The 27,890-nt window shown below is 42.2% G+C and overlaps 3 protein-coding genes across 8 annotated transcripts in view; 2 read left to right on the top strand and 1 right to left on the bottom strand.

Moving 5' to 3' along the window:
• The window catches only part of LOC108036467 (pneumococcal serine-rich repeat protein), a 78,700-nt gene that overhangs the window by 26,910 nt on the left and 23,900 nt on the right, over window positions 1–27,890 (top strand). The window contains exons 1-2 of one of the 6 annotated variants that reach the window (XR_007763985.1): window positions 6,083–6,335; window positions 6,620–7,128. The exons of 2 other annotated variants lie outside the window; for them this stretch is intronic. The gene's annotated coding sequence lies outside the window, so the exon portion shown is untranslated. Of the gene's footprint in view, window positions 1–6,082; window positions 7,129–27,890 lie in introns of those variants that run through there. 3 more of the 6 variants (XR_007763986.1, XR_007763984.1, XR_007763987.1) reach the window with 3 other exon arrangements.
• Window positions 3,707–4,068, top strand: LOC108036469 (uncharacterized). Its single transcript, XM_017112645.2, has 2 exons — window positions 3,707–3,795; window positions 3,850–4,068. The coding sequence occupies exons 1-2, from the start codon at window positions 3,742–3,744 to the stop codon at window positions 3,985–3,987; spliced, it is 192 nt and encodes a 63-aa protein (XP_016968134.1). The 5' UTR covers window positions 3,707–3,741; the 3' UTR covers window positions 3,988–4,068.
• LOC108036173 (odorant receptor 45a) lies at window positions 12,235–13,449 on the bottom strand. Its single transcript, XM_017112163.2, has 2 exons — window positions 12,364–13,449; window positions 12,235–12,303 (listed from the first exon to the last, which is right to left on the bottom strand). Exons 1-2 carry the CDS (start codon window positions 13,447–13,449, stop codon window positions 12,235–12,237), a joined length of 1,155 nt encoding a protein of 384 aa, XP_016967652.1.

Genomic DNA, 27,890 nt, shown 5'->3' with positions numbered 1-27,890 from the left:
AAAAATGCAAAGCATTCCAAACAAATATGATAAACCATAATTCCGCTAGCGACAGATATATGTATCTACTAGATAGCCGGGCGAGAAGACGAGAACTTTTGTCATTTTCATGTTCACCAATTTGCGCCAGAACCACAAGCAAATATCGACAGCTCCGCAAAGGCTAACCCCATGGCCAGGGATTAGGACCGACAGAGCAACCGACCGACCCAACTTTTCATGATTAATGATGCTTTGAAAGTTCGCCTTTGCCCCGGCCTCACTTCCCGATTTTCCCCTGCCCATTTTCCATTTCCTCGGCCTGCGTTTGTTTCAGTCAACTGTCGGCGGTTGGCAGTCGGCCCATCATTCCAAAGCGATTTCCTTAATGATTGCCCATGGTTGTGGGTCTCATTTTCTTCCTGACCCCGCCTGCATTACTGATTTAATCAGACTCGAGCTGCATTCAAAAGTATTTTAACAGCATTTAGAGCAATGCGCTTTTTAATAGACCAAAGCCCTAAAACCCTCTTGACTTTCCACGGCCCCCCAACTAAATTGCTTGCCGGGGCCGAAAAGTGAAAAGCGAAACTGCGAACCAGCGAATCCAGCAGGCTGATTTTGGCAGGCTGCCCTGTCTGCAGCCGAAAATTAAATTGGCCGTGTTTAAACAGCAAATTTGGACAAAATTAGGCTGGGCTTTTATCGCCGGCCAAGGGCCGCACAAAGGCAGCGTGGCCTACCCGAGAATTATTCAAAATTCAGCTTGCCAGTGAAATGAAGCAAAGCCACAGCCACAGCCACAGTCATTTGAGGTAATACCCTGTAATACACACTGCCCCAAAGTTCCCCGACCACAAAGCATCTGCCGAACCAAGGATAACCGAATGCGAAGCCCCGAATGTGTGGCTGGAAACCCAGTTCCTCCCAGTCCATCGGCTTGAATCCGTAATGAGATGAGTGCAGCACGGACAACTTACGCAAATATTTGGCAATTATCTAGTTTCGGTTTCGCTGGAAGCCCTCAGAACCCAGAAAACTGGACCCCCAGACCCTAAGACCCTCGCCACGAAACATCCTCACCGGCATTATTATAATGACTGAACATTGCAGCAAATTAGTCAAAACAAAAAAGTTGGTGGTGCGAATGAGAGTGCGGAAAAAACGGAAAAGTTATCTCTGGGGATGAAAACGAACTTAGAGATACGCTAAAGTATAATAAAATAATAGATTATATAAAAATCTGGAAAAAAATTTATAACGTAAAAAGTTGGATAACATTTTAAATGAGTTATAGATATTATAAAGTTTATAAGTATCATAATCATATATCATATAATATACCTGGACTATTTATTTTATATGGTATACACACTATTTCAGAAAATTAAAAGCTTTAAGGTCTCTTAAATAATGTAAAAGCAAGTGGAGAAAATAAAAAGTTAGATAACATTTGATATGAGACATAGACATTATAAAGAAGGTTTAATATAATGCCCTCAGTACCTATCGTATCATAATTAAAAACGAAAAAGGTATTTAAAAATGTAATTGCCAACATAGATATTTGTTTTATGTTAGGTGTTCCGCTTATTTTTAGGAAAACCTTATATTAGAATATTAAAAGGCATCTAAAATTGATTCTAAGAAATATATTCACCATCAAAACAATTGAACTAAAAATGCTTCCAAAATTAGGCAGCTCTGCTTGTGACACCCCTAAAGGACCCCATCTTAGGATGTCAACCATAAATGGTCCTGCCGACAAGGACTGTTTTATGACAAGGGGCGGCGGCGGGGGCGTGGTCAGGAAAGTTGAGTGGGCATCGGGCGTGTCAAAAGACAAACACCAGAACTTCTCGCTGCGGGTCGCTTTGTGCTTCGGTGTGTGTGTGCTGTCTCTGTTTGTCGAAATGCGAGTGTCTTTTAAATACTCATTACAAAATTAATTCGGGGAAAAGTTTTGATAAAAATCCTATTATAAACATAAATAAATAGGCTGTCCCCAGGAGGGAGGGGAGCGAGAGCGGGGTCAAAGGACAAAGCTGTGACAGGGCAAACATTTGTGAGTAAGCACGCTGGAAAAGGGGGCGCCGAGGGGGCCGGGGAGGTGAAAGGTAGTGGCAAAGTCAAAGTCAAACAATGAGCCAGCCAGCTGTAAGGGACGACTCGAGCTGAGACTTCATTAGTGCTCATCCACAATGTATGCTGGTGTCGTCTTGGTCCTGGCATTTCGGCCTCTTTCGGTCTTTTATGCGGCCACCCATATCCTTTCCCTGCCACCGCGTCCTGAAATGGTTATGTGCCATCATGGTTTCGCCACCAAGCTTGCGGTTTTTTCATCGGCTCAGGCCGCGACTATAGGCATATTCAATATTCATATTTCGCTGCGGCAGAGACATTTATTACCCTTAAAACCCTCGCACATGTGCACAGTGAAAATCATTCGGAACCTTTTCGTAGAAATACAAGAAAATATTATGAAAGTGTTAATTTTAAAGATATTCTTATAGATCTTCATGAATTCTTTGACATTTAACTTTAAAGACTATCTTTCTGTAAAAAAAATAATATATTTATCTGATGAAATATTATGATTCTTCATGGATAGCTTAATATTTAATATCAGGAAGTGACTGTTTAAGGATACTTTAAAATTGGTAAAGGGACAAATACGATTTTTCACTAAATGTAAATGTAAAGAACTTAAGTTTTTAAGAAGAATTATACTATTTTTGATGGATCCCTTGATATTGATCTTAGAAAAATAAGTAGTAGTGGATACATCCAATTTTTTCCTGTCTACACACATTGATATGACTACACCTGACAGGTGAAAAGCGGGCGGCGCCCATCGCCTTTTGCCAAACTAGAAAGTCTTGTTTCTGTTTGGCCAACGTTTGGCAAAATTTAATCTCAAACTGAAACCGAAGACATTTTGCCAGTCAACGCTCGAAAATGCTGAGCGAAATTGCTTTGCCCGACCATGCCCCCAAGGTGATTTGCATAGCACAGGTGAGGGCGGGGGCAAGTGGATGAGTGGGCGGATGGGTGGACGGGTGTGTGTTTACCCCGGTTACCACTATATAAGCCGGGTACTCTAAGTCAAAGAATGGTGGCATATGGGTGTAGGTGTGCCGGTTGTTTTCCGGCATACGCTCAAATTAAAAGGCCGAATAAAAATAGAAGATCGAGTTTGAATAATAGATAGTTTACTCGGCCTAGACAAACTTCATGAAAAGGTAATAACGCCAAAGTTAATTGATTCCGAGAGCCTTAAGGTGTGCGAGCCGAGACAAATTGAATGAACAACATCAAGTATTTTGGGACAAAAGGTTTCTAAGACAACGGGAGGAGAAATGCAATTTCGATAGACTTTCTTTGTATACAGGAAAAGTTTAAACTTTTCCTTTGTTTGTTATTTTAACGTAAATTTGTAATCCCAGAAGCATGTGATTCTGACTAATTGTTTTAAATTTGTTTTTCCAATTACCTACCTAAAAAATAGTACCTCTTTTTCCATTTATTTTGTTCAATATATCTGCGATCAGACGTGACACACGCAATTAGGGCATTATAAATCAGATTCGAGCGGCGCAAACAGCGAATACATTTAATTACCGACTTACAAAACGATTTTACAAATAGTTCCCAAGCATGAGCGTTAATTGTCCATGATAGTGATCTTTCGGGGCCAACTATGGGCTGTTAGGGCCTATATAAGGCCAAAGGTGGTGACAGAATGTCAGTTTCAAGTTCAACATGAAGCAGTTCGCATTGTTCAGCATCTTCCTCCTGATTCTGGTTTTGGGACTGGTAAGACTTGAACAGTTTTCAATCATCGGCTTGGCCTAACCGTCGGTTTTCCAGGCCCAGATGCCCCAGCAGGTCGCTGCCCAGGGCCCAGGACAGCAGCAGGGACAGCCGCCAAGACCGCCACCAAATGGCAATGGAAACGGCAGTGGCAACCAGCAGGGTGGACAAGGACAAAGTGGCCAAAACAACTAGGACCATGATGTTTCTGGGGTGGACACACCTCCTCGGCACTTTCCAGGTTACTTAAATAAATACTTTCTTCAGCAAACTAAACACTTCGTCTCCTGAACTTCTTAAGCTTTTCAAATGCCAGCTACAATAGGGAAGTCGGTTGGATTTAAAATTAAAAATATATAGAGTCGGTTGGAAAAGGGGATTAGCTTTAAAACATAATTAGAAGATAAATTAAAATGTAGAATTCTAAAAGAATTACTCGGAAATAGGAAAGCCGGGCTAAAAACTTCGTTTTTTTCAATATCTGAAATTTAGAACTCCGAATAGGAGTCTAATGAAAAGAAAATGAAGGAATTTAAATATAGAATTTTAAAATAAATATTTAAATTGGTTTCTGTACTTCCTAAGGTTTTCATGGTAAAATTGAATTAGGTAATTTAGATGCCTTATTCTAAAAATGGAATATGTTTTAAAGAACTTCCCTCATCAATCAAAACCACACAGCTTATGTATATGCATGGGCTCGCGGTTTAGCTTGTGCGACTGAAGAAAGTGTGTTGTTTTACACAAGTTCTTAGAGCTTTATTGTTTTAAAATTGTTATAACATTTTTATATATTCATTCAGCTCTGGCCCGGCTTTGTGTATTTCCACTCTGTCTGGGCCAAGCCGAGTTGGCAAACTTTATTAATAAAGTGCACAAATTATGAGCATGAAACTCATGCCACGCGAACACGGCCGTAGGTCCGTTCCAGCTGATGAGGAAGGAAGGGGTTCTGCATAGGGTTGCAAAAAGAGGGGCTGGCTACAAAAAGCGGCAACTTCTTTGGCGACTTGTGTTCTACATTCTGTGAAAATGCAAATGCTTATTACTCGTTGCAAAGGAGCCGAGCCGCCAGGCAATGCTTAATTGCATTATGGCGCCCGGAGTTTGGATGCAGCTAACCTTCTGTTGAAAGTCCCCTTCCCCGGAACCCCTTTACAACGTTCCACTGCCGGAAAACACCTTCTAAGCCGCTCTACTTGAGCAACTGCGAGGCAGCCATGTGTGAATGCTCTTTGGAGAATAACCGAAAAAGTTTTGCTATCGCTATCAGTCAAGGAGTGTACATGGTTAGCAGAATGGGAGTTGGGTCTCCCAGGGAAAGAGTAACACTGAAAAGGCCATAAATATTTTTCAGACTACATTTAAATAAATGCTTCTTTTGAGTTATTTTATTACATAACATAGTTATTTATACATCACGTACCATAACATGATATTAAGAGCTGCAAGGACAAGGTTCTTTAAAATGTACTATTTAAATTTGGGAAAAATGGTGGACCATGTCCTTTTGTACTTCATATTTATTACGTGCATTAAAACAGTTTGAACCTATAATTTGAAGCTTAAATTGGTTGGTCTTTGGAATTAAAGAGCCTCAATCCCATTACTTATTTCCTAAGTCAAACTGTTCTTCTGGAACCTCTGTATATTATTCTAAAAATAACCAAATATACACTCTTTTTCCGCGCCGTGCAAAAAAAAGAGACCCATGCTCAATTACCAAATGCTGATGAAAACTCGGAGCCAAGTTGAATGGCGAGGCAGAGCAAGCGGCCCAGGCAAAGCGAAGCGCATTCCCTTTGTTCGATGGCAAAGTAATACATATCTCGTCATATATAATTTCCGCTGCGAAGGATATCCAATGTTCGGGAACGAGGACGCAGCTCATCATCGTCATCGGGAAGGAAGCTTGCTTGGCAGTCCGCTATGAACCACTCATTGGGCGTAGGCGAGGCGCGGAAAACAAATGGAGCTTTCACTCCGAGCTCACTCCATCTCAATGCCACCAGGAGCAACACGTGACGACACACTGAGTGCCGAGTGAGTTGCGCTCGACTTTTTGAGATTTTCCGGGGCCAACAGGAGCCAAGGATGTGGCTGTGGATGCGATGCGTCCAACATGTTGCTTCCCGAGCGCAGGACACGAAGGCGGGCACGAACACGAGCGGGCCACACGAGTCACGATGATGCCAGGAAGGCGAAGCGAGTCCTGCCCACCGAGCCGAAGGACGAGTACTTTGCCGAGCTGACGGCTGGCCGAGCGGTTTTAGCCACGAGCTGATAAAGCCGCAGCTTCTCTGCTGGTCTACAGGATAGCCACTCGGTCAGTTGAACATTTTCCATGCTGTGATCAAGTTGTCTTTTCCTCTGAGCGCCGAGCGCTGTGCACGCCTTGGACTTGGAACGTTTCGAAATCGGGCTAAAGAAATATTCAAAAAAAAATATATATATATTCATGCCAATATTCGAGCAAAATATTCAAGAAGTTATTCAAGAATTTATGCGAGAGATACAAATAATTATAGCCACCAGTTTAGTGTGTAATCTGCAAGCAGCAAGTGTGTGAGCCCAGTGCAAGTGGTTAGCGGAATTGTCGTGGCGAAATAGGCGTGGCAGCCTGGTGGGTGCGGCTGTCCTCAGCATGCACTTGTTGTGCCCCCCGGTGCAGTTTTTCACCAAACTGCAGCTATCTGCGACTTTGCCCCGATAATTGCTGCTCAATCGCTCGCCCTTGCCCCTCCACTTGACTGCCCAAAATGCGTGCGCTTCAAATATCAAATTTCGAGTTGCGAACCTAAGTGCTCACGCCTGTATTACCTTACAGCAAAGCCAACCTAAAATATACAAGAGATACAAAAAAAATGTTGAAACGACGGACTGACTTACATGCATTTTATTAGTAAATAACAAATACGAAACGAAAAAATATCAATACAATTGAAACAACACCAACGGAAAAAAAACAACAGCCGCAAAACATTTTGTAAAATAAATCATACAAAAAGAGGTTTCGACAGCGGAAGAAAAACAAACAAGCGCGTGGAAATCGAATGCTGAAAATCGCCCATAAAATTCATCAATAAATAAACTATGCTCAAAAGAATTTAATTAAAAGGAAACCAAGGACGGCAGATCAAATGAGGCAAAATAATTGAAACAGTAAGCAAACACAGGAAGTAAAACATCAGCCATATCCTACCGCAAAAATTGAAAATATTCGGTGAACCGAGGAGAAAGGCCGAGAAGGAGAAAGCAGGGGCGTTGCGAAAAGAAAGAGAGGGCGCAATGAAGTCGACCAAGGCTAACCCCAAGCCCGGAGTGGATCCCAAAATTGTAATGTACACAAGAGAAAAGAAATTATAACCATTTGCAAGTAATTCAATTCACATTACACACTTTCAAGCCCACTGCCAATGAGAAAACAAATATATATCGAACACACACAAAGAAATCACTAGCTCATGCGACATTGCAACAAGAAAATCGCAGACTCATTCGCATTCCACGCGACATCCTTATAGAAGAAAAGTGATTTTTCAAATATTTTTCGCCCATTGCTCTGCGTTTTTCTTGTCGCCCGTTGCTCCTAAACAATCTCACATTGTCTGACTTTGGCACAAACAATGGCATTTGTAATTTCCATATCATCAGCCCTCACTTTGCAATCCCCCCACCCAACCACCCACCCAACCCCACTTTCTCTCTGTCTGTCTTAATGTATTATAATCACAATACCATTTTTATCTGTGCATCTCTCAAGTCCGCCAGGACTCACAGAATTGAGTCGAGTCAAGACCCCTAATAGAACCCTAAAATAGCATAATACATGGCCAGCAAATACGTATTTATGGGGGTAAAAGGTAGCGCAGGCCAGCCATAAAATCATACATTTTAGGCTTATTGATTTACCACCATTTGATTGTGAATTCGAAAATGTATTTGCCAGTGGTAATATTTAATTGCCGTGATTTAGACGCGTCCGGACCCTTGGCTCATGTCTAATGAATTATAATTTAATTATGCATAAGGTAATTGCAATTTGGGTGGGCTCTGCGGCAGCATCAATTATTGTTTATGAGAGGTCCGGGCAAATAATGATAATGATGTGCTGATTATTTAATTGCACAACGGCAAGACGACGACGAGAAACATTTTTGGCGTTTTAATTACCATTTGCTCGGTCTCTGCTCTGGCTGAAAACTCCCATTTCGCAGTGCTTTTAAGAGCAGGCATTACTTTAAAGTGGGCAAATATGTTGATTGGTTTTTACTCGCTCGAAATATGCGGGATTTTTTAAGCAGTTAATTTCTTGCATGCTTTCACTCGTCTGCATTTATAAAAATATAATTTATTTTTAATGTTTTACATTTCGGCCCAGAGAATTGGTTTGCCAATTTATTTAAAAAATAAAATTAAATCAGTTTACAACATTTTAAGGGTTAATGGTGCCGGCCTAACATTTTATGAGCCATATTTACTTTAACCCATATATTACCATTAAAATTTGTCACTAGTTTTTGTGCATTAAGTTTTTCTTTTATTTTGTTTTGCCCAAAGCTTGCTCCAAATATATGGTTTAATGGGAAACATTTTATATCATTTCCACACAGAGTTGGCATGCGAATTTATTGCAAACATTTTTTTCTTTTGCACTGAAAATTAAATCAGTTTACAAATTTAAAGGTCCTACTCAGCTTTCATGCTGCCTGCCAAACTGTAAACTGCCAAAAATGTTATGAGCCATATTCACTTTAACTCGCTTACACTCATTGAAATTTGTTACACATTTTTATGTTTTATGGTTTATTTTAATTTTGTTTTATCCCAAACTTGCTGCCGCAAAGCCCCATCGAAACTCGGGCGAATAAAGTCGAATCCTCTGCCCGCACATAAGTGCGCCATATAATTTGCATAAGTGCTTGTCATGCATGTGGCATCGACGCCAGGGGAAAGGAAGGGACCCACTGCAAGCTGAAAGTTCAAATGGGTCACAGAAAGACCCATAAAAATGGGTTAGGATTCGGGGCGGCGTAAATCAAAGTTACCAAACTGAGCTGAAGAGACAAAAATAGCCCTGGAGATAGCCGAAGGGAGGGAATGCCCCGCCTCGAGGGGAAAAACAAGTCGATTTGGACCATGTCCAAAACGCTGGCAATTATGTGGGGAAAAACAGTCAATAAAACATTGTAATCAACGACGCTCTTCCATAGCGCCATAGTCATGTCAATTTTCATAGAGCGCTCGCTCCACTCTAGTCAGCAATTAAAATTGGATTTAACCAAATAAACAACAAATTAAGTGGGCGTATTTTAATTAGCCAAATCCCCGTTTAGGTCCGGAGTTGGGATGACATCGGGTTTTTGGCGCAAATTCGTTGTTAGTTCCAGTCACGTTTCATTGTTTACTCGCTGTGCTCCTCATGCTGTATGCTGTGTGTGTGTCGGCCCGTATTAATTAATGCATAGAAATGTGTATTTAAGCATATTTTAAAAATTAATTAATGTAATTTCTATTAAAACGGTCTATCTCACCGCGTCCCGTCCCCGGCAGCCAGCCATTTTTGCTATAAACCTTTCAACAAGCCGCACAATTTTAATTAGAAAAGTTTCAGCACGGCCCTGCACAGCCGCCTTGTATGCTCAGCCGAAAAATATGTTATATATACAGATGGAAATATAGCTTTGGCAAACAGAGGACCGATTAAAGCGGGACAGTTTTTTCCGTTCTCCTTTCTCAGGAGGCCAAAGAGGTAGAACAACCGTGAAAACGGTTGAATTTCTGCATTTAATTTGAATTAGCATTTCTATTTGGAATTTTGAATTAGAATAAATGTTTGGCCACTCTTTGGTTTACTAAATATCAAGTAGTGGAAATTTATTGGGAATATAAGTATAAAGTGACATTTTACAAATTTTTTCTTGCCTACATTTGGGCGGAAAATGCTATTGAATTTGGATTCTACATTTTATTGGCCCACCGTAATCGTCTAGCCCGGAGATTACAGGGGGCTATCCCAATTCGCAGGCTCAAAAGAAGACATTTTGGGCTGCTCCTAAGAGACTAATATGAATATATTATTTACTTGAAACTAGTCGTAATTTGATCTACTCCTATATACCAAGTTGAAAACTAATTATAATTTATAATTAAGAGATTATTTACTTAAGAAAACATTTAGGTTAAAGGCTTTAATTAGATCTGTTCCTGGATTATATTAAATAAAGATGTTAATTAAAAAAAAAAAAAAAAAAAAAAAAAAAAACATTTTATTGGGGATGCCACCAAATCGATGGTTTTAAGGCACTTTTAAATTAAATTGTTGTGATCCTAAAATTATGCAATGTGAATAAGTTCTTTCAACTTGTGCGTTTGAAATATAATGCTGCATACTTTTTGACACCTGATATAATATTTCTAGTGACTTCTCTGGCACCCCTGTGTATTTTTTTGGTGTTTCTCCAACATTTGTTTAGCTTTATGTAGCTGTAAGGTTTTTTTTTGACATATGTTAACCCTAAACCCGCAGGTTCTGAAAAATTTGTATGAATAAAGAGTTTAAATTTGAATTGTCAATTGAATTTGTTATTTCGAATACCAATTTAGTTTGAATAAATGTTTGCCGACAGCTCGACAGCTTTAAGGACTTTTTTGGTCGATTATTACCCATTCGCCCCGTGGTACTGACCACACAATACACGACAACAAGGGCAGAAAAAAGCAGTTCGGCGAAAGTACTGCCGGCACTTTTATCTCTCCCCTAGCGCCCCTTTCCCCACCGCCTGCCACACCCACTTTTCCTGCTGCTGCTGATGGAATTATTGTGTGCTCAACGAACCGCAAACAAAATCTGTGCTCAGCTCCTGGTCGTTTTTCTGTTGTTCCCCATTTTTAATACACATAAAATGCTGCTTTTTCCGCCACTATTTTCAACTTGTGTTCGGTGCTTGGCCCTCTTATCTTGGCCACAATTTGCTGCAAACTTTTACATCCCCATTCCAGGTTAATGCACGATTTGGCCGTTTATGCCGCAGGTGCGATTCCCGTTTATTAATCGCCGCTCATTTGTTTTTGCGAAGCCAAGAAGCTGACCAACGCAGACCGATAAATCAAATGTCAGAGACAAAAATTAATTATGCCCGCAATGGCCATGTCGTAATTTGTTACATAATCCAAGGTGCCCGATTCCACGCCCGCACAATTTGTCAAAGATTTTATTTGGGGAACTCGGAGGGAGAAAGAGTGTCCATTGCAAGTGCAAAATACCGAGTTGCAAAATTTAATAAAACAAATTTCGTCCCAGCGACTTGGCCTCCAAATCTCGGCAGCGGCAGTTGGAAGCCCAAAATTCCGTAACAGGCAACATTCCGCAATCCAAGGGAGAGCGTAAAGGTATACTAAGGATAAGGGCAGGGGCTTTGAGACCGCATTCCGGCTGATCCCGATCCTGAAGCCGCCCGAAAACTAGCTCAGGACGATGCGGCCGGAGTCGGAAAAGGGCCGGGGGCCACTGGCTGGCTGGCAAACAGCATGGCTCACATAGTTCGAGTAGCTATTTTTCAGCAACTTGTTCTCCGTTCTCCACCTGAGCGATGCTGCTTTGCTGCTGCATACTTTCAGTTAACAAATTCCGACTCCGGGACTCCGGCTACCTGGGACATGGCTATATCTATATATGTTTGTTATATCCTCCCGCCGTCATGGATGCCTCACGCATGAGCTGGCTCTGCCGGAGCTGCCTTTGTGGAATTCGCTCATGAATTTCATATCCTGCTCCGCCTGCAGTGGCATTGGCCTGTGGCATTTGTGCATGTGCTTACTGCATCCAGCAGGAGATTCCTCCGGGGGCGCTGGGCTGGGAGCCCGTCAAAAACATGCTCGTATAACGCAAAAATCAAATGCCAACTAATTAGGGTTTCGGTACTAGGAAAAAAATGTTATTAGCTTCGAGGAATGCTTGCTAGAGGCTTTCTGAGAAATACTTTAAATACATTTTGATATAATTTTTAGGAAGTATAACTAATTATAGGGCTTTCATGATTTTGTAGTAGGAAAAAAAAATTCTAAAAGATTTATTAACTTGTATACTAAGTACTGATTATGTGCTGTTATGATTATTAAATTGCTGTTTCCATGGAATTGTATATCTGATAATCAGGCTATTTTGTATGCGACTGAAAACTTTGTGTAAATTTATCGTTTGGCAATAAGAAAATGACAGAAGAAACAGAACAACTTTTATTTTCAGGTTTATCAGTAAAAAATTACTGAATCGTGTGATTACAAATTAACATAGACATTAGGAAAACGAATGTATTTTTGATAGATAACAAAAAGAATACCTGTCCTAGTGGTTAGTCAATTATCAAGAAAGTTTTATAATAGGAAACATTTTTTCTAATGTATTTTAACACTTTTTTTATTTTTAAAAGTAAAACTGTTCTATAATTGGGTTGGGGATCGCTCGAAAGTCCTTAGCAATGCCAAAAAGGAGCCCGCAGTTTTAGTGACCTGCAACAAAAGAAGAAATTACCATGGCAAGTCATTATACAGTCCATGTAAGAGACTCACCCAGAGCAGCAGTGGCAGATCCACAACGAACATGAAGCCAAAAATCGTGGCCGGTCGCTGGGCCCTCATGATCATCATTTGCCACAGTCTCCTCCTCTTCGGCGGCACTTCTGGCCAATTGCTGTTGCCATAAACGGCCTCAGCTATGCCCAGACTCTGCTGCTTAAGGTATTCACCTCCATAGCAATACGTGCTCAGTTGGATGATGACGGCCAGCAGAAAGGTGGCTCTAAAGGGCACCTGGGCACTCCAGCCACTTCGGCTAAAGCGAAAGGCCAGCATGCAGAGTTGCAGGTAACTCAGCATGTATTTTACGAAAACGATCTCGGCGAAAATCGAACTTAGTTCCCCAGCCAAGTCTAGAGCCAAACGATGTTGAAAAATGCACTTGGTGAGGTGGACGTCCTCCTGAGCATGATAACCCCTCCTTGCGAGTTGTAACTCCAGCAATTGGAACTGGACCACCACATTGTGAATTAGCCAGGAAAATAAGGTATCCGTTGCAATGGCCAACCAGGCGGCAGCTGACACGCCCAAAACGCCCCAGAAGTAGATGGGCCAAAAGAATTTGGGTTGCCGCTCATCCAGCCAAAAGTTGAAATCCATGGGTGTGGTGGGCGTAAACTCACCTGATATTATATATCTCCACAAGCCAAGCAACATGGGAGCTATGGCCGAGGCCCATATCACACCATGGGCAGCATTTCTAAAGGATCTGGAGACATACCTATCCAGTTGGTTCTCCCTTTCGAGTTTCTCCCGCTGACTGGGCGTGGCACTGGCCTCCTGGTTAAGCTTATGCAATCGGTGTATTAGAGAACCAATGCGTCTTCGTTTCACCATCATGGCCAGGAATTTGAAGGTACTCAAAGTTCCTTGCAAAAACACAGCAAAGTTGTCTGTTAGTCGGGTAAGATCCGACAGATCCTGGAGAGCGTAGACCGCCATTGGCCAGTTGTGGGAAATTAAGGCCAGGATCAGTATCCCTGCCCAAATGGGATGTTTCAGCCTTAGATGTGGATTCCCCGGATCGAATCCCACGATTTCCAGAGCTCTTCTCTGAACAGCAAAGTAGCTGGAGTCCATGTTGGATATTCAACCGGGCTGTGTTTTTTCCACCAACTTATATACATGCCACTGGGGGGCGAACAAAAAATACGAGGGACACGCTAAGTGGAAGCCATTTGCCGTTGCCGCCCCCGAAATTGCGCCTGAAATATTTATTTCTTCCGTTAACAGACTACGTGATACGGTTACCACCAGCACGGGGCAGTATTGTTTTGATTGGAAATTTCCCCATTTCCATTTGGGGGGCGTAAATATCGTATTAACAAATAAACACTCCAGAAGAAAAAGGTTTGAGTCTACTTATTTCCATTTTAACATTTAAATGTCTTTATATGACCACAAGGTTTTTAAGTGTGGGAGAGCTATGATTGATACCTTTATTTAATTGAGTCTCCTCATCAGACCCAAAACATTAGCTGAATATTCCATCATGTCAAGCCCGGTAACATTTTTTAAAATTGCTTTTAAATTTGTGTACTTAGTCCCCAAAATGTTGGACCCGAAAATTGCCAGTAAATATACCAAAATGAAATTAATTTTTGGCTCGGCCAGCCTTTTGCCCAATTTGTTTGCCCTTTGGGTGGGAAAATGTCGGGACCCATCGCGAGCGCACTTTATTCGCGGGTAATTCAATTACGGTGGAAATCATCAAGTAAATCTGCTTTCCAATTTTATCGCTGCGTCTAGGCCAAATCGAGTGAAATGGCCAGTCGCCATTTGCATTTACCCTGGGTATATTATGTGGAACCCTTTACTTTGGGGCTCTTTATTTTCGGGTCCAGCGTAATGTCACCTTAAATGCTCTCAATTAATCTCAAGTGGGTGGGTGGCGAATAAAGACCTTTTCCAGGAATTTTGATAACCCTCATTTGCATTTCCCCATACTCAGATCTGATGGCTCAACACTGATTTGTTGAACAAAGTTGGGGCCACAAAAGTTGTGCAGCACTGTAGCCTGAGGCAGATTTTTGAAGGAAAACAAATGTCTGGCAAAACATGTTCCATAATTTATTAAGTTTGCACTTGCAGCATTTTATTTAAATTTCATTAAGTTAAAGTCGTCATTGCAGTCACACATCTTCATATGCTGGCACGTTTGCTTGTGAAATTGATATTTTATGCAAAATATTTACCAACAAGCCACAAAAGCAATAAAAGCAGTGGCTGAGAGAAAGAGATGGCGGTGGAGAAGTGAGAGAGAGACGGGAAGTTGCTGGGAAAAAGAGAGGAAGAATGGGGAAAGAGGAGGAGAGCACACCTGCTGCTCGATAATTTTGACAGCGGTCCGGCTTTTGGTCCCCTCAGCAATTTGCTTACCATCCTTCTCTTTCTTTTGGCCTGTCCCCCTCTCTTTCGCTGACTCCATACCCGTCTCCCTCGCTCCGCTGAGGTTTGAGAGTCTTTCTGCGGCTTTGTTTATTTCATTGCCTTCGTGTGGGTGAAGGTGTGCAACTCCTTTGTGTGTCACCCATTTTGGAGGTTTTTTATGTGCTTGTGGCGAACCGTAAAAAACGTCTTCCAAATGGAGTGGCATGCCAGGCTTAACCAGCTTGCCGAGCTCTTCCTTTCCCCCCTCCGAGTCTTTTGTTCAGTTTAAGGAACTAGCTAAATGTTTCACATCATGTTGCTCATTTGTTGCCCCATCAGCGGGAATTCTGAGGTATAGATGGGGTATATATGGAGTTAGAAGATTACCATGGGGAAAACTTTTTATCTAAAGGTGAACATAGATCCTTTTGTTGATTAGATTGTGATTGGGTAAGTCTTTATTTTGGAATACTTAGAGCGAGTTTCTCGTCCTCATAGGTAGATAGGTATTACATTTTTGGTTAACAGATAAAGGAGAAAACGTTCCCATGAGGCATTTAAAGCATTATTGTAAAGTTTTCTTAGAATAGGTAAGTGCACCATTCCAATGTTCTTAGCAGTTCTACCTTTTTTATTAAATTTAACTTTATTTCCAAGGGTATCTTTGACTCGATTGCCCTCAATCGCCAGCCCTTCAACTGGGATGCGTTCTAAAGTACTGGCAATTTTTCAGGCACATTACACGGCTCCTCTTGTCCGGCTAAAAATAGAGAAAGCAACTAAGGTAGAACGAGAGAATAGGATGCAGTTAGAGGGAGATGGTGGGGGGGACAGGACATCGAGTGAGTGTTCCACATGAGCAGCGGAGGAATTGAATAAGGTTAGCATGTCGCCGCAGGGAATGAGCCTCCCCCATTCTGCGTGGAAGTATGCTGTACGCTGTATGCTGTACTGGGGCTGGGGGGAAAAAAAGCATCATTCAATAAAAAATTAATAGGAAAGCATTCAATGAACGTGGCACAAAGGCGCCAAAGGGCCACCAGCAGATATCCCAATCGCTTCGTGCTCGACTGCAACGCTGATGAACAAGCCATCCTGTGTGTGTTCGGAAATCACAGGTAATGTGGTTTTACGAGCACCGTGAGACAGGTGAATCCTCACGAAACCCCCGGCGAGAGCCCGCCACCAGCCCCCTTATCCTGGTGGTAAATGCAGCCCCAACTTGGTCGTGAGCCTGACAGCATACAGGGCATACAAAGCATGCTAATAAAAACATATACTACGTCATCTCCATGTTCATGGGGGCCTCGGATGCGAGAGTATGGGTTATGTAAGCGGATGTGCAACACTTTTTTGTACAGCCCGGCAGCCAGCCAACCGTTGATTATACTAAACTTGTTTACTTATGATGTTCCTGTGTGTGTGCTCCGCTGCATGTGTTTGAGCTCGGAAAAGTGCAAAATTCAGCATAACCAAGCATACTCAACGACCAACTCGCTGTGCCTGTGTAAATTTTGGCTTAGCCACGCGGATGCTTAGCAGCGGCAAGAGCAAAGCAAGCAGCGTTGTGAAAGAAGGGGTAAGGAAGGTGTTTTGAAGGGGTATGGAAGGGGTATATAAGGGGTATGGAAGGGGTATGGAACGTGGTTGGTAAGGCGTGAAAAATTGGGGAAGAAGGGGTGAAAATGGGAAAAACGGGTAAATGGGGGCTCTGATATTACCAAGTGCAAAGTGTGGCTCAGTGTGATGAACGACGCCAAAAAATTTGATGGTACCCGATTAACATAATGATTTGCATACGTTAAGCTTGCCCTTGCACGAAAGTCTTGAAAAGTGTAAAAAGATGGCTATACTAACGAAGGAAGAGTATCATCCTGATTGATGCCCAAATGGGAGGCGGGTGCAGAAAGTGCCAATGTTGTCAGCCAAACAGATGCAGCAAATTTTAACATCCTGGTAAATGCAAGGAAATTGTGCGAATGTGCTTATAGCTATATCTACTTGAATGGTTACAAAAAGTCCGGGTTATATTCAGTGCTATCAAACATTTCATTATATTGGCTGAACAGAACTTGTTGTACAAATTTTACCTAATTTTTTTATAAGGGATAACAAGTGGCAACTTGTCTTTTTTATCTGTAGCCATTGAATTTGTAATGTATGGTAAGTAGGAAAATATTCTAAAATTTGCACAAATTCTGTAGGGCAACCGTGGCAATTTACGATGGTTTTTAAAGTGGTTTCGCATGTAACATTTTGTCCATGAACAGGCATTACCCCACATGCTATCGCGATGCATACATGAACAGCAATGCACTCTTTTGGCCTGGCTGAAATTAATTTGAAGCGTAGAAAGTATAAACAGGGGCAAACACAAAGCTATTACCTTCCGAGGGGAAAACTGAGCGGATTGCGCTGCAAACGGTATAAATAAATAAACGAACGAACAAAAATCGAACATGCTGCGCGAGCTGTTCAACTGCGAGAGCAACATGAAAAGTTCGAAATGGGGAAACTCCAGAAAAAAGAAGTTGCAATTGAATGAGCGAAAACTTGCCAGACGATTGCAGACTCACTGGAAGTGATTGCTATTTGCCTATAGCCTCAGCTGCAGCGGGACAAATCTCAAGACCCAAGGGAAGCGTATTAATTATAGACAAATATGTGGTAATTGACTATACCAAGACACACAACCCAGAAGCAGACCGAAACTGAGATATATACAAGCGCACACAATGGAGTCGGAATCTGAGCTTGAACTGTGCGCTATCCGGCGCACAATGAGCTAATTTTAAGCTAATATTTATGCAGCAATTAAAACGCTTCAGTTGAGCTGGGTTCGAGCTCCGGTGACGCCATCTCGACGCGTTCCTCCCGTGGAACCACCCACTCGAATCCACCACCCGTTGAAACTCCTCCACAACATTTGCTGAGCAAACAACGTGGGGAAACGAGGTCTCGCTGCAGAAACATGAATGATAAATGGTCGCAAACTGCAGAAAAGCACTCCGGCTAAAACTATTCCAGATCATGAATAATATTTGATCTATTTACATACTCACCACGAGTTGGGGTTAAAGAGGCTGGAGTCCCAGTTGGAAGCACGAGAGGGAATGTTAGAGTATTTTGTTCTTGACATTCCAATAGGTATAGGTATAGGTATATTATAGGTATAGGTCTTTAAAAATCTCCTTTAATTGTTTTAAGGACTTGAAAACCTGTTTAATTGGCTAACTAGAAAAGGTGAACTATTCTTAACATTCTCATTTAGTGCTTTTTAAACTTGCTCTTGCCAAAATAACCAAAAAAAGTAATAGAAACTATTAGAAACTCTTCTAATATCCAAATTTATTTTCGTAAGAAAATCTCTTTTATATACACTCTATTAAAAATTATAAATATTGAGTTAAGCCTACTCCAAGTATATCGATTCCGTTTTAAAAGCACTTGAGCCAGTGGATTATGTGAGTGCAAGTCTCATTGCCTTTCATAAAAGTACGAAATAACTGCTCCCACCCGCCATTCGATACTTTGTGGGAAATATTGAAAAGCTGAGCTCTAAGCCCCTGGAACTCATCTCTGGCCTGGGATCAGCTACATCAGCTTAGTCACAACTTGAGGCCAATAAGGCGTCCTCATCCGGATACGGGCATGTGAAGTGTCAGATGTCTCTGACTTTTGCCTTTGACTTGGCCAGCACTTTTCTGTATCGGGGCAGCATGCACACTCCTACGCCCACATTCATATGGCCACTCATCTGCCTAATTGAATTCCTTAACGCTTGCCACCCCGCCTCCGCCCCCCGTTGTTCGAGGGGAAATCTCGGGGAATGTTTCCTTTTCCGTTTTGAGTGCCAGTGGCATGCCATCTCGACATCGACTAGGGCCGTGGCACCCTGCTGTTGGCCACTTTGCACGCCTGTCAGCCCGGCTAGCACCCCTGGCCACTCCTTTCCCCAGTCGCCAGTCCTCAATCCTCAATCCTGAATCCTTGTTCCTCGGCCCTGTCAAACTATGTGCCTAAGTATGTCGATGTCGATGGCCATGTCGTTGCCCGCATGCCTGAATGCCAATTCTACATGTCGTTTTTAATAACTGTGTCAATCGAGTGCGCCACCGCCGTACCACCCTCTACCACCCCCAGATTTCCGCTCCTCCGCACTTTTCCAGCCAGGAAAAAGCCAGCAGCTTAGGCCCGCTCAAAGAGGTCACTCATCGGTGGCCATTATGACATCAAAGCGAGTGTCCCAGGGGTCGGAGAGATCGCAATTAGTGGTCCCAGATTGGCCAGAAATATTTCGACCAGTCGCCAACTTATGCACATGCACTGGTCGCCTACATTTACATTTGGATTAATTAATTGCAATGTCCGCAATTGTCAATAACCACACTAATTGGTCTAATCGACTGGCGGCCATGGTGTCCGAACTGACTCTTCAGCCCCGCTGGCCTGCTCATTAATAATAAATGTTCTGTGTGTAATAATTGGCCGTATGCTGCTGGATGGCAGCAGCAAATTAGAGACCTGAGCCACTGACAAGTGCGCAAATTACACTGAAAGATTTGATAAATACAATCGCGAACATATGTATCTAAGGATACAAAAACGAACATTTAACATTTTCTTTTATAATGACACTTTATAATTCCTATTTCAAACATATAAGTAAGGTTTTAATTTTTTTAATCTATTGAACTTATTTCTTAAAAATCTATATTAATATTATTACCATTCTTAACATTCTACAATTTCTAATTTAATCGTATATTCTTGTTTCTGTTATATATTTAAATATATTTTCTTGATTTTACATATTTAAAACTTTAGGTTCACACTAATTACACATATGATAATTAGCTATTTTTATGTATTAAAAGCACTTTGTTATTTTATTTAAACACTAATTATCTTACACTGGTTTTTAATTTTGGATCCTAAATACATTTAACAACATTTTCCCATTTAATCCTAAGTCCAACCTAATTTTTTGCAGTGCTGCATTGCATTGGGCAGGCAAAGAACTGACTATCAGCTTAATTAAAACCAGATTAGATGCCTTGGCAGTTAAGCATCGTTTACCTGAGTGCATTTTCCGGGCGAATCGAATCTCTAATTGATTTTAATACACTCTCCTCCCGTCCCGGCAGTATCTGTCTAATTGGCCCCGACCCGTGCGCTTATCTCCAAATTGATTTGCCAGCTGCCAGTTGGCCGGTGTTCCTGGCTCTCATGTTGGCTTAATCGCATGTCAAATGGCCGACAGTTGACCACCCACTCACCGGCTTGGCCCAGCTTTTTCCAGCGGTCGGTTGGCATGCCAAACTGTTTTTCTCATTACCATGCCTCGATGGGCGCTTGACAAGCGCGTTATTTGATGTTTTATTCAAGGCCTTTGATCTTTTATGCGCTTTATCTATGAGAAATGCTGAAAAAATAAGCAGCGCGGGACCGTAGGTTGTGGCCGGTGGGCGAATGAAAAATTGCGTTGACAATGGGGACCACAAAAAAAAAAAAAAAACGAAAATGCGAACGACCTTGATGCCAACGATTATGATGGGCGGCGCAGCAACAAAGGAGCGCCGAGTCCCCCAAACAATGGCTGCATTAATCCTTAATAATGGCGGCTAATCTAGCCGGGCGAAAGTTGATAAAACAAAACTGATTATGCGAGGCAATGGCAAGGAAAAAACATGAAAAACACGAGGGAAATGGGAAGTGGCAAGGGAAAATCAACAACAGCTGGCGCGGACTGATGTCAGCTGCAGGCTCACGTGGCGTATGCGCAATGTCATCAGCATCAGGCGGCGTTTTGATGTAAGCCAGAGTCTGCAGCTGAAGGGGGGAGGGGGTGGGGCAAGGGGGTGGTCGTGGAAAATCCAGCCCTTGCTGGAGAGGAACACTCAGCGTTTTTCTTTTCGAATAGTTTGGCCGGGCTAAGTGGAGGCTTAATTAACATAAGCGAGCGAGCGAACGAGCGCATTTCACCGAAATGGGATTCCCCTTTTTCCACGCCCACGAGTGTGTGTGTGTGCTTGAAAGCTTTTACCACACCCACACCACCATGCAGATCAGTAGCTGTAGCCCGGCAAAATGGAGAAAGAAAACTGTCAAAAAGTGCACTTGAGCCGGGCGAAAAAGAAAAACCCCTCTCATTTTCAAGTGCAAAATTGTCAAGTGCTGCAAATGCAAAAGTTGTTTGCCATTTTTCCCCTTTTTTCTGTGTTTCGACAGACATCAATATGCAACAAGGAATGCGAACAAAGCTATGTGATTAAAAAGGCAACAGAAACAAAGGACGAAAAAATAGTTATTTATGTGCATTCATTCGTGGATACATAGATACATATATATATATATATATACAGCATACGAAACGGGCACAATGTCCTTTGCAAGTGGGGCAGTGGCAGGCCATTTCCTTCACCGAAGCGCAACCGAAGGCCAAACCATCCGCACTCCTTAATATTTACAGCCGCCATTGTCCAAGTTCTTGAGCGAACTAAGAATAAATGCACTTGAGTCTCTGTTTGTGCTTGCCCATGTGTATCTGTGACGTCAGCCGATTCTTATCGAGGAGCAGCAGAAAATCAATCTTCTGAATCGCCTCGATTGCGAATCGAACTTGTCTCGAGTGCAAATTTGCACAAATTTGCAACAAAAATGAGTCTGAGCCGGAGGAAAGGAACAAGGAACCGTTTCCGATTACATGCAGGAATAAGTTTCCAGCTTGTGGGAGGACTTAAGGGGTCACTAAGAGGAAAGGATAGGGATAGTGTGCTTTAAGGGATTATGCAGAAACAAAGCTTACAGCTGTCTTGCGACTGACAAAAGATTTCCCAATGAATATTTAGCACCTTCACCGAATAATAACTCCTTGGCACATCTTCGGGTTGTATCAACGTTGCATTGCCAGTGCGGCAAGAATGGTATGCAAATCAGTCAAGCTCTGCAGCGAGCCCGGCTTGAAGACGTGGCCAACAGAAAAGGGAGGGCCAACGGGCTGGCAAGCAGGCTGGCAAACAATCAACTCCCGTTAAGCCTTTGTTTCTTTTGTTGCATTTGTTGACAGACGAAAGCGCGATATGCGCGCAGGAAATTGAGTGTGCAACATCCTGGGGCCAGTAAGCCACCCACTCGCCGGCCTCCTCTTGGGCCTGCCCAACCCTTCCCTTCCAGCCCTCCATCCGTCCTCCGACTTCCATTCCGCTGAGACCACGGGTTACACGGAATTGCTGGGCCAGGTGGATTTTCTCGACCTTGGCGGTTCATGTGGCAGCCGAAACTACACTGGAAAATATTTAGTAATTAAAAAAATATTTCTGCTTTTAGTTTTGAAAATTGAAAAGTGATAAGTTTTGGAAATTAAGAAGCTGTTTTCTTATATACCTATACACTTTTTTAAAATATTTGAAATTTGTATTAAATAGTTTTTGTAATAATAAGTCTTAACCAAATTTTTTTCTTTATTTATACAAATAAAATTTTAAATAGAAATTCCTGAAACCTGACCTTTCTAGCATTTGTCAATGTATCATCATTTATATAATAGGTTCTTAAACAAAAATTATTTTTCAGCATTGTATAATTTTTATAATATAAAATATCAGTTGTTTATAAATATTGAAATACAATTTTTGTACATATGTTGCTGGATGTTTGTTGATTTATCATTTTAGGATCTTAAGATCGTAGAACCTCGGGTTTCTAGAAATCCTAGAAGTATTATTTTTTCGGTGCAGCAGGCAGCCGCATCGTCTTCAATCAGCTGCCCACTTGGGCAGCCACTTTCGCCACACTTGAACCCTTTGTTTATGCAAATCAAAAACCGTTGCCCATGGCCCACATTTGTGTGGAAACCTTTCGCGACCTCTCGCGGCCTCCCATCCCCCATGTCCCCGCCTCGGCCACAATTTTTCATTTTCGTTCATTGTCAGTTTCGCCTTGGCTCGCTTCCGCCTTCGCAAGTTATTTGCATCAGGCATTCTTTTCATCATTTCAGCTGCAACATCGGCTCCTCCGCCATTTGGGCCAAAAGCGGCGCATTCTTCAAGGCAAGGGCCCAATTTGTTGCAGCCTCTTTCGCTGATGCAGCTGCACTTCTGCCGTAATGGCCACTAACTTGTGTGTGATGGCATGGGGGAAAGCGCAATTAAGCCTTTGTCTAGGGGTCCGCTTACCCAGCGCCATGCCCATAGAAAGAAAACGCCCTCCCCCCCTTTTAATGTCTTTCGCGAACTTGACCAGGCCAGGACTCAGCTGGCAAGTCGCAGGACCTGACACGCCAGGACAATGCATCAGTCAAGTTGTTTTTAATTAACCAAGCCGGGCGGAAGGGGCAACTTTGCTGCTTACCTACTCACTTACCAGCATTGTTGTCGACTTTCGCATGCAATATTTGAGAGTCAAGACAAGCAATTTAAGTCAAACAATGGGAATTCGAGTCAGAAAGTCAGCTTCAAGTGCCAAAGCAGTCAGGAAAGTTCTCCACACCAGCCCGTGCCGTCGACCTGTTCTCAACTTTCGGAACTGTTTAACTCAATAAGAGCAGTACAAATACGAGAGTACAAGGCATCTTCAAACGGAAACTTTCCGCTTTCCGTACGCCATTGTAATCGGAGTCATGGCTGAGAAACTTTTCTGGCAGCCAACGGACTGAGAAGAGCTAATAAAAAACATAAATTTTAATATGCATAAATCGCTACTTCAAAGGCGGCTCAGCCATGACGCAGGACGTCCAGCTCGCACAACGCATCCTGCTCGGGCTGTCCATCAAGTCGGGACACTTGAGGATCCGCCGGAAAGCAGTACACCGCTACTATGGCTACTGCTGCTGACACAAAGCTGACGGAATCTCCCTGTGCGGATGAGTCCGAACCCTTCGCGAGCCTTTGTCCCCGTTTTGGGAGGCATCTGAGGGCGGGCCGCGTCAGCTTGGGATTGACCGGGCCACATCCATTTGCGGTCATCATTGACATTCGCATCGGCCCCAACATTTCCGCCGAACGAACGGCACAAAGTTCTGGCCCTCATTTCAGCTGGCGATGACAGGGCCATCTAATCGGGTCCTGAAATAGAATTCCCCAGCACAAATCTGTCATCCGTTCGCGATGACAGCCTCCGTTTGCACTTCAGCTTCACCCTTCAATCCTGGCGAAAATAGAAAATGCATTTACCACCATTATCCATAGCCACACCCACGGGGCGCTTCCTGCTGTGACACCAGTGGGTTGCGAAATTCGCGCTGCCCGCTGCGAAAAACTCGAACAATCGAGTGGGCCAGGCCATCCCAAATTGCGTATACGCCGCGTGCCACCGAGTTGCAACTGCGGCGACATGAGGCCTATGTCTATTTCCTCAAATTAGCTGGCGAATTTCTTGCCGGTAAGTTGGCCCGGCAAACGAGTTCAGCCAGTGGCCAAAAAGGTGGTAGATGACTCCTTGTGAGGGCAGGGAATCCGGGGAATATCCTTGAATGGTAGCCACTACTAAGTTTTTGCATCCCCCAACCACTACAACTTGAAACCACAAACAGTCTACTAAATCCTTTGATATCTTTTTAAGCTAAAGTCTTTTCATTTTATTCTCTTTCCACACAAAATAGTTTTTTTTCGATTTCTCTTATTCTTCTATACGATTATTTAAATACAAATTGTTAACCCTTATTAAGCTTTGTTCATATGAAAAAGTGTTTTGATTAAAGGCCCTATTAAATAATTCGCAATAAATCAACAAAAAATGTATAAAACCAGGCCGCAATATTTTTTATTTCTCCCAAACGCTTTTTAGTTTGTTTTTTAAAGTCAGTTTGCGAACCAGCAGGTGTTAATCCATTGTTCTATTTGTGAAATATCTGCGATAATCCTTTAAAAAAATATGGTTATTATTAAAAGGCGTGTTTAATTTGCTTTCTCGCTTTTATGTGAAACATTTTTGTTTGTGTTTTTTTTTTAATATCAAAAGTTGAAAGGTGAACGTTAAACTTTGTTTTCCCATAAAACTTAATCGGCTGCCATCTTTAAATTTAATTTTCCCCCGAGACTCGCAAAGTATTATTTCGTGAACTTAATCTGGCCGAGAGGTTCTTCACTCACCCTGCCCCTCATGATTTTTTCTTTCATTTACTTTACCGTGCAAAATCTTAAGATTTCCGACACGAACACTTAAAAAACGATCCAAGGCCTCTGTTGCGCTCCATCGACGCGGCCTGAACGTGCCAGAAGTTATGCTACATGGCCTAATGTCATTTGCATATTTCGTCCGCCATTTTGCGCTCAGACACATAAACACACACAAGGGCACACACGCACATTAGGGGCGGCCACGCCCCCTTTATCCTTTTCTCATTTTTATTTTCGCCAGGATTTCATTTCATTGTTGAGCGCAAGCAAATATTGAAATTAGAATACAAATTAAAAAGCTTTTAATGCAAACAGGCAAAGGTTTCGGCTCCGGTTCCCGGGCCAAAGTTATCGTCTGGTTTTGGTTTTCTGGACAAAACTCTCGTTGTTTATGGCTGGAAAAGCCACGCCCTTTTAAAGGGCTTCAGGCCGCTGCTGTTGACTTTGGCCTTGGCGCCCAGGGGGGCGTTCGGAAAATTTATTTCCGCCCATATATTTGGCGATTCTGATTTGCGATTTGGCGATTCTATTATAAAAGCGCAGTGACCGACCGCAGCGATTTGCGTTTTGGCAGCCGTAAATTGATTTCAACATAAGGTTCAGCTGCTAAAATTTGTTTAAGCCATTTCAGTTAACGAAACTCAATGGAAATTCCGTAGGTGATAGAAGGCCATGCATAGGAAAAAATTGAACTTACTTTTCATGATAAAACAACTTTTTTAAGGACAATACATTTTTTTTTAAGCTAAGGATCAGCTAATAAAAAAAATTGTAATTCAAGATTTATTATCATAAATGTAATAAATTATTTATCATAAAGAAAATATTAAATTATGCAAAAATGGTTAAAAAGTATGGTATACAAATGTATTCCTTAGAATCAAGAATTCGTCTTAAATATTATAAGTGGATTTCATAAAAATACAAACAACCTGCCTACTATTTCCTGTTCATTTAAATTAACTAAAAATCAAAATAAGTGTTGGGTAAATAAGAACTAACGTCACCGATAAATCCGTGCTGTGTAAAACTATTTTGGCTTCCAACAAAAGCAACCAGAAAAGTCCGCAAAAATTGTCAGTTGATGGCCAGAACCATTCGAGCCGTGACCAATAGCCAAAATGTTATGCTTTAATCCGGCATTTTTAGATTTTTTCCTCAACCAACCGACGTGTGCCCACTGCCGCTGCCCCTATATCTCCTCGCATGTCCTCCCACATCCTACCATTTCCCCGCCGATTCTGCAGTTCCTATCGCTGCTCCTTTTCCTGTACGGCCCAGAGCAAACAGCCCACCGAACTGGGCCTCGACAGCGACTGAATAAACAGAGGAAACCAAACAAACAAAAAAACAATTTTACGTTTCACTTTGCACAGGGCGAAGATATCGGGGGGATCTATAGGAGGAACAAAAAACACAAAAGTATTGACCTGCTTTTGTTCACATGATGCTAAATGCGCCGCATAAGTATGTGTGCTCGGGCGGGCGGGCGTGTGTGTGTGAGTATCTGTGTGAGTGCGCCCCCAACATGTCCAATATTTTGACAATCCTTAGTGCGACATATGGAATGGCCCTACATTGATGGCCCCGAGTGCTGCGGGTTGTTCGCTTCTGCGGTTATTGCAAAAAACCCCAAGCACCAGACGCACAAAAAAGTGGATGGCGGGCGGGAAAGTGGGCGGTAAATTGGGTGGGAAAATCCAGCAGCTGGTCGGCGATAACAGTTTAGTTCTTGCTGTATCTGTAGGCCAGCGGCAGTTTCTTTGTCCGCCTAGACATTGCCGCACTCGAACCCTTTTGTATAATTACCGCAACATAAATAATCCATCAACACGGCCATGTGCGTCGGATAATGGATTGTGTGTCGAATTTTTTGCCCTCCGCTTTCGCTTTCTTTATCCAATGCACGCAGTTGCATAATTGAATATTAATTATTCAGAAATTGTTAAATTGCCAATCCTCGCTTATGCTTAATGAGGCCCGCAAATGTTTGCCCTTCCCATCGCCCTCCCCAGGGGGCAATAAATCAAGAGGCTTTATAAAGTTTGTATACCTTTATATACCTACTGCATTTGCTGAATCTGAAAGGAGACTGTGCTGCAAGTTGATTGATTAATCCAATAATGCGCCGATAGACCGTTGCATTCACTCAGTTGCCCTTTTCTTGTTACCTTCTTTTTGCATGAGAACAAACCCAATTCAGCAAGGGCAAACAAAATGAGATGAATATCCATTTCGCAGATTGCCTTTAAAAGAGGGGAAAAAGGCAGCCCACCTTTGATGATTAGAGTAATGCACTAGCGGAATAAAAATATTGCCTTCCGATGCTGCAAGTGTGGCAGCGGCGTATCCATAAACTGCATCGAATATTAACGGAAAAAGTCCATTTCGAGTGTCAGTCCTCAATTTTCCAGTGCCGGGCGACAGCAAATGGAAAAGAAAATGAAAAGCCAGCGCGAAGCTGTCAATGTGTCGCAAGAAGCTGAGGTAGAGACAAAAAATTGGAGACAGTAAAGGAAACTTGGACAGGTCGATTCTTATACACTCTTGTGGTTTTGCCTCCTGAAAGTACCCCAAAAAAGGGTCTATTACATCATGGTTTTAAAAAGGATAACACTTTTTAATGGTATTTTATGAATTTATAAACACATTAGAATTACTTTTTAGGCAAAATTTTATAAAATTGTTTGTTTTTGTTAAAAAAAAATATATTTTTTATTCATTATAGGACTTTAATATAGAATTAAACCAACTGCGATTAAATCTTGGGCACAGTAATAACCAATAACTTTAAAAAGTCAGTCAGAGAGTTATAGGTTTTTGGAAAACTTCACAATACCCTTCATGAAACACCAAAAAAAAAAATGTGGGGCGGGAAACATCTTTAATTTAGCAGGACTCAACGGCGAAAGACAATTTCAATAACCTTATTGGTAAACGAGACCTCCGAAGAGACAAACAGCGAAATGTGCCAGCGGAATTGATGCAAATGAAAAATGTCAACTATTTGCAAAATATGCACAGTGACTGTGC

The sequence above is a fragment of the Drosophila biarmipes genome, chromosome 2R (genome assembly GCF_025231255.1).
Source record: "Drosophila biarmipes strain raj3 chromosome 2R, RU_DBia_V1.1, whole genome shotgun sequence".
Taxonomy (NCBI): Eukaryota; Metazoa; Arthropoda; class Insecta; order Diptera; family Drosophilidae; genus Drosophila; species Drosophila biarmipes.
Note: the sequence above shows the minus strand (reverse complement) of the source record. Positions and strands in the feature narration are given on the sequence as shown.

Bases quoted from the DNA above. Each gene is read 5' to 3' on its own strand.
- LOC108036173 (XM_017112163.2), bottom strand. From the start codon at position 13,449: ATGGACTCCAGCTACTTTGCTGTTCAGAGAAGAGCTCTGGAAATCGTG. The intron at 12,304-12,363 runs GTGAGTCTCTTA...CTTTTGTTGCAG, and splicing joins ATCTGCCACTGCTGCTCTGG to GTCACTAAAACTGCGGGCTC.
- LOC108036469 (XM_017112645.2), top strand. From the start codon at position 3,742: ATGAAGCAGTTCGCATTGTTCAGCATCTTCCTCCTGATTCTGGTTTTG. The intron at 3,796-3,849 runs GTAAGACTTGAA...TCGGTTTTCCAG, and splicing joins TGATTCTGGTTTTGGGACTG to GCCCAGATGCCCCAGCAGGT.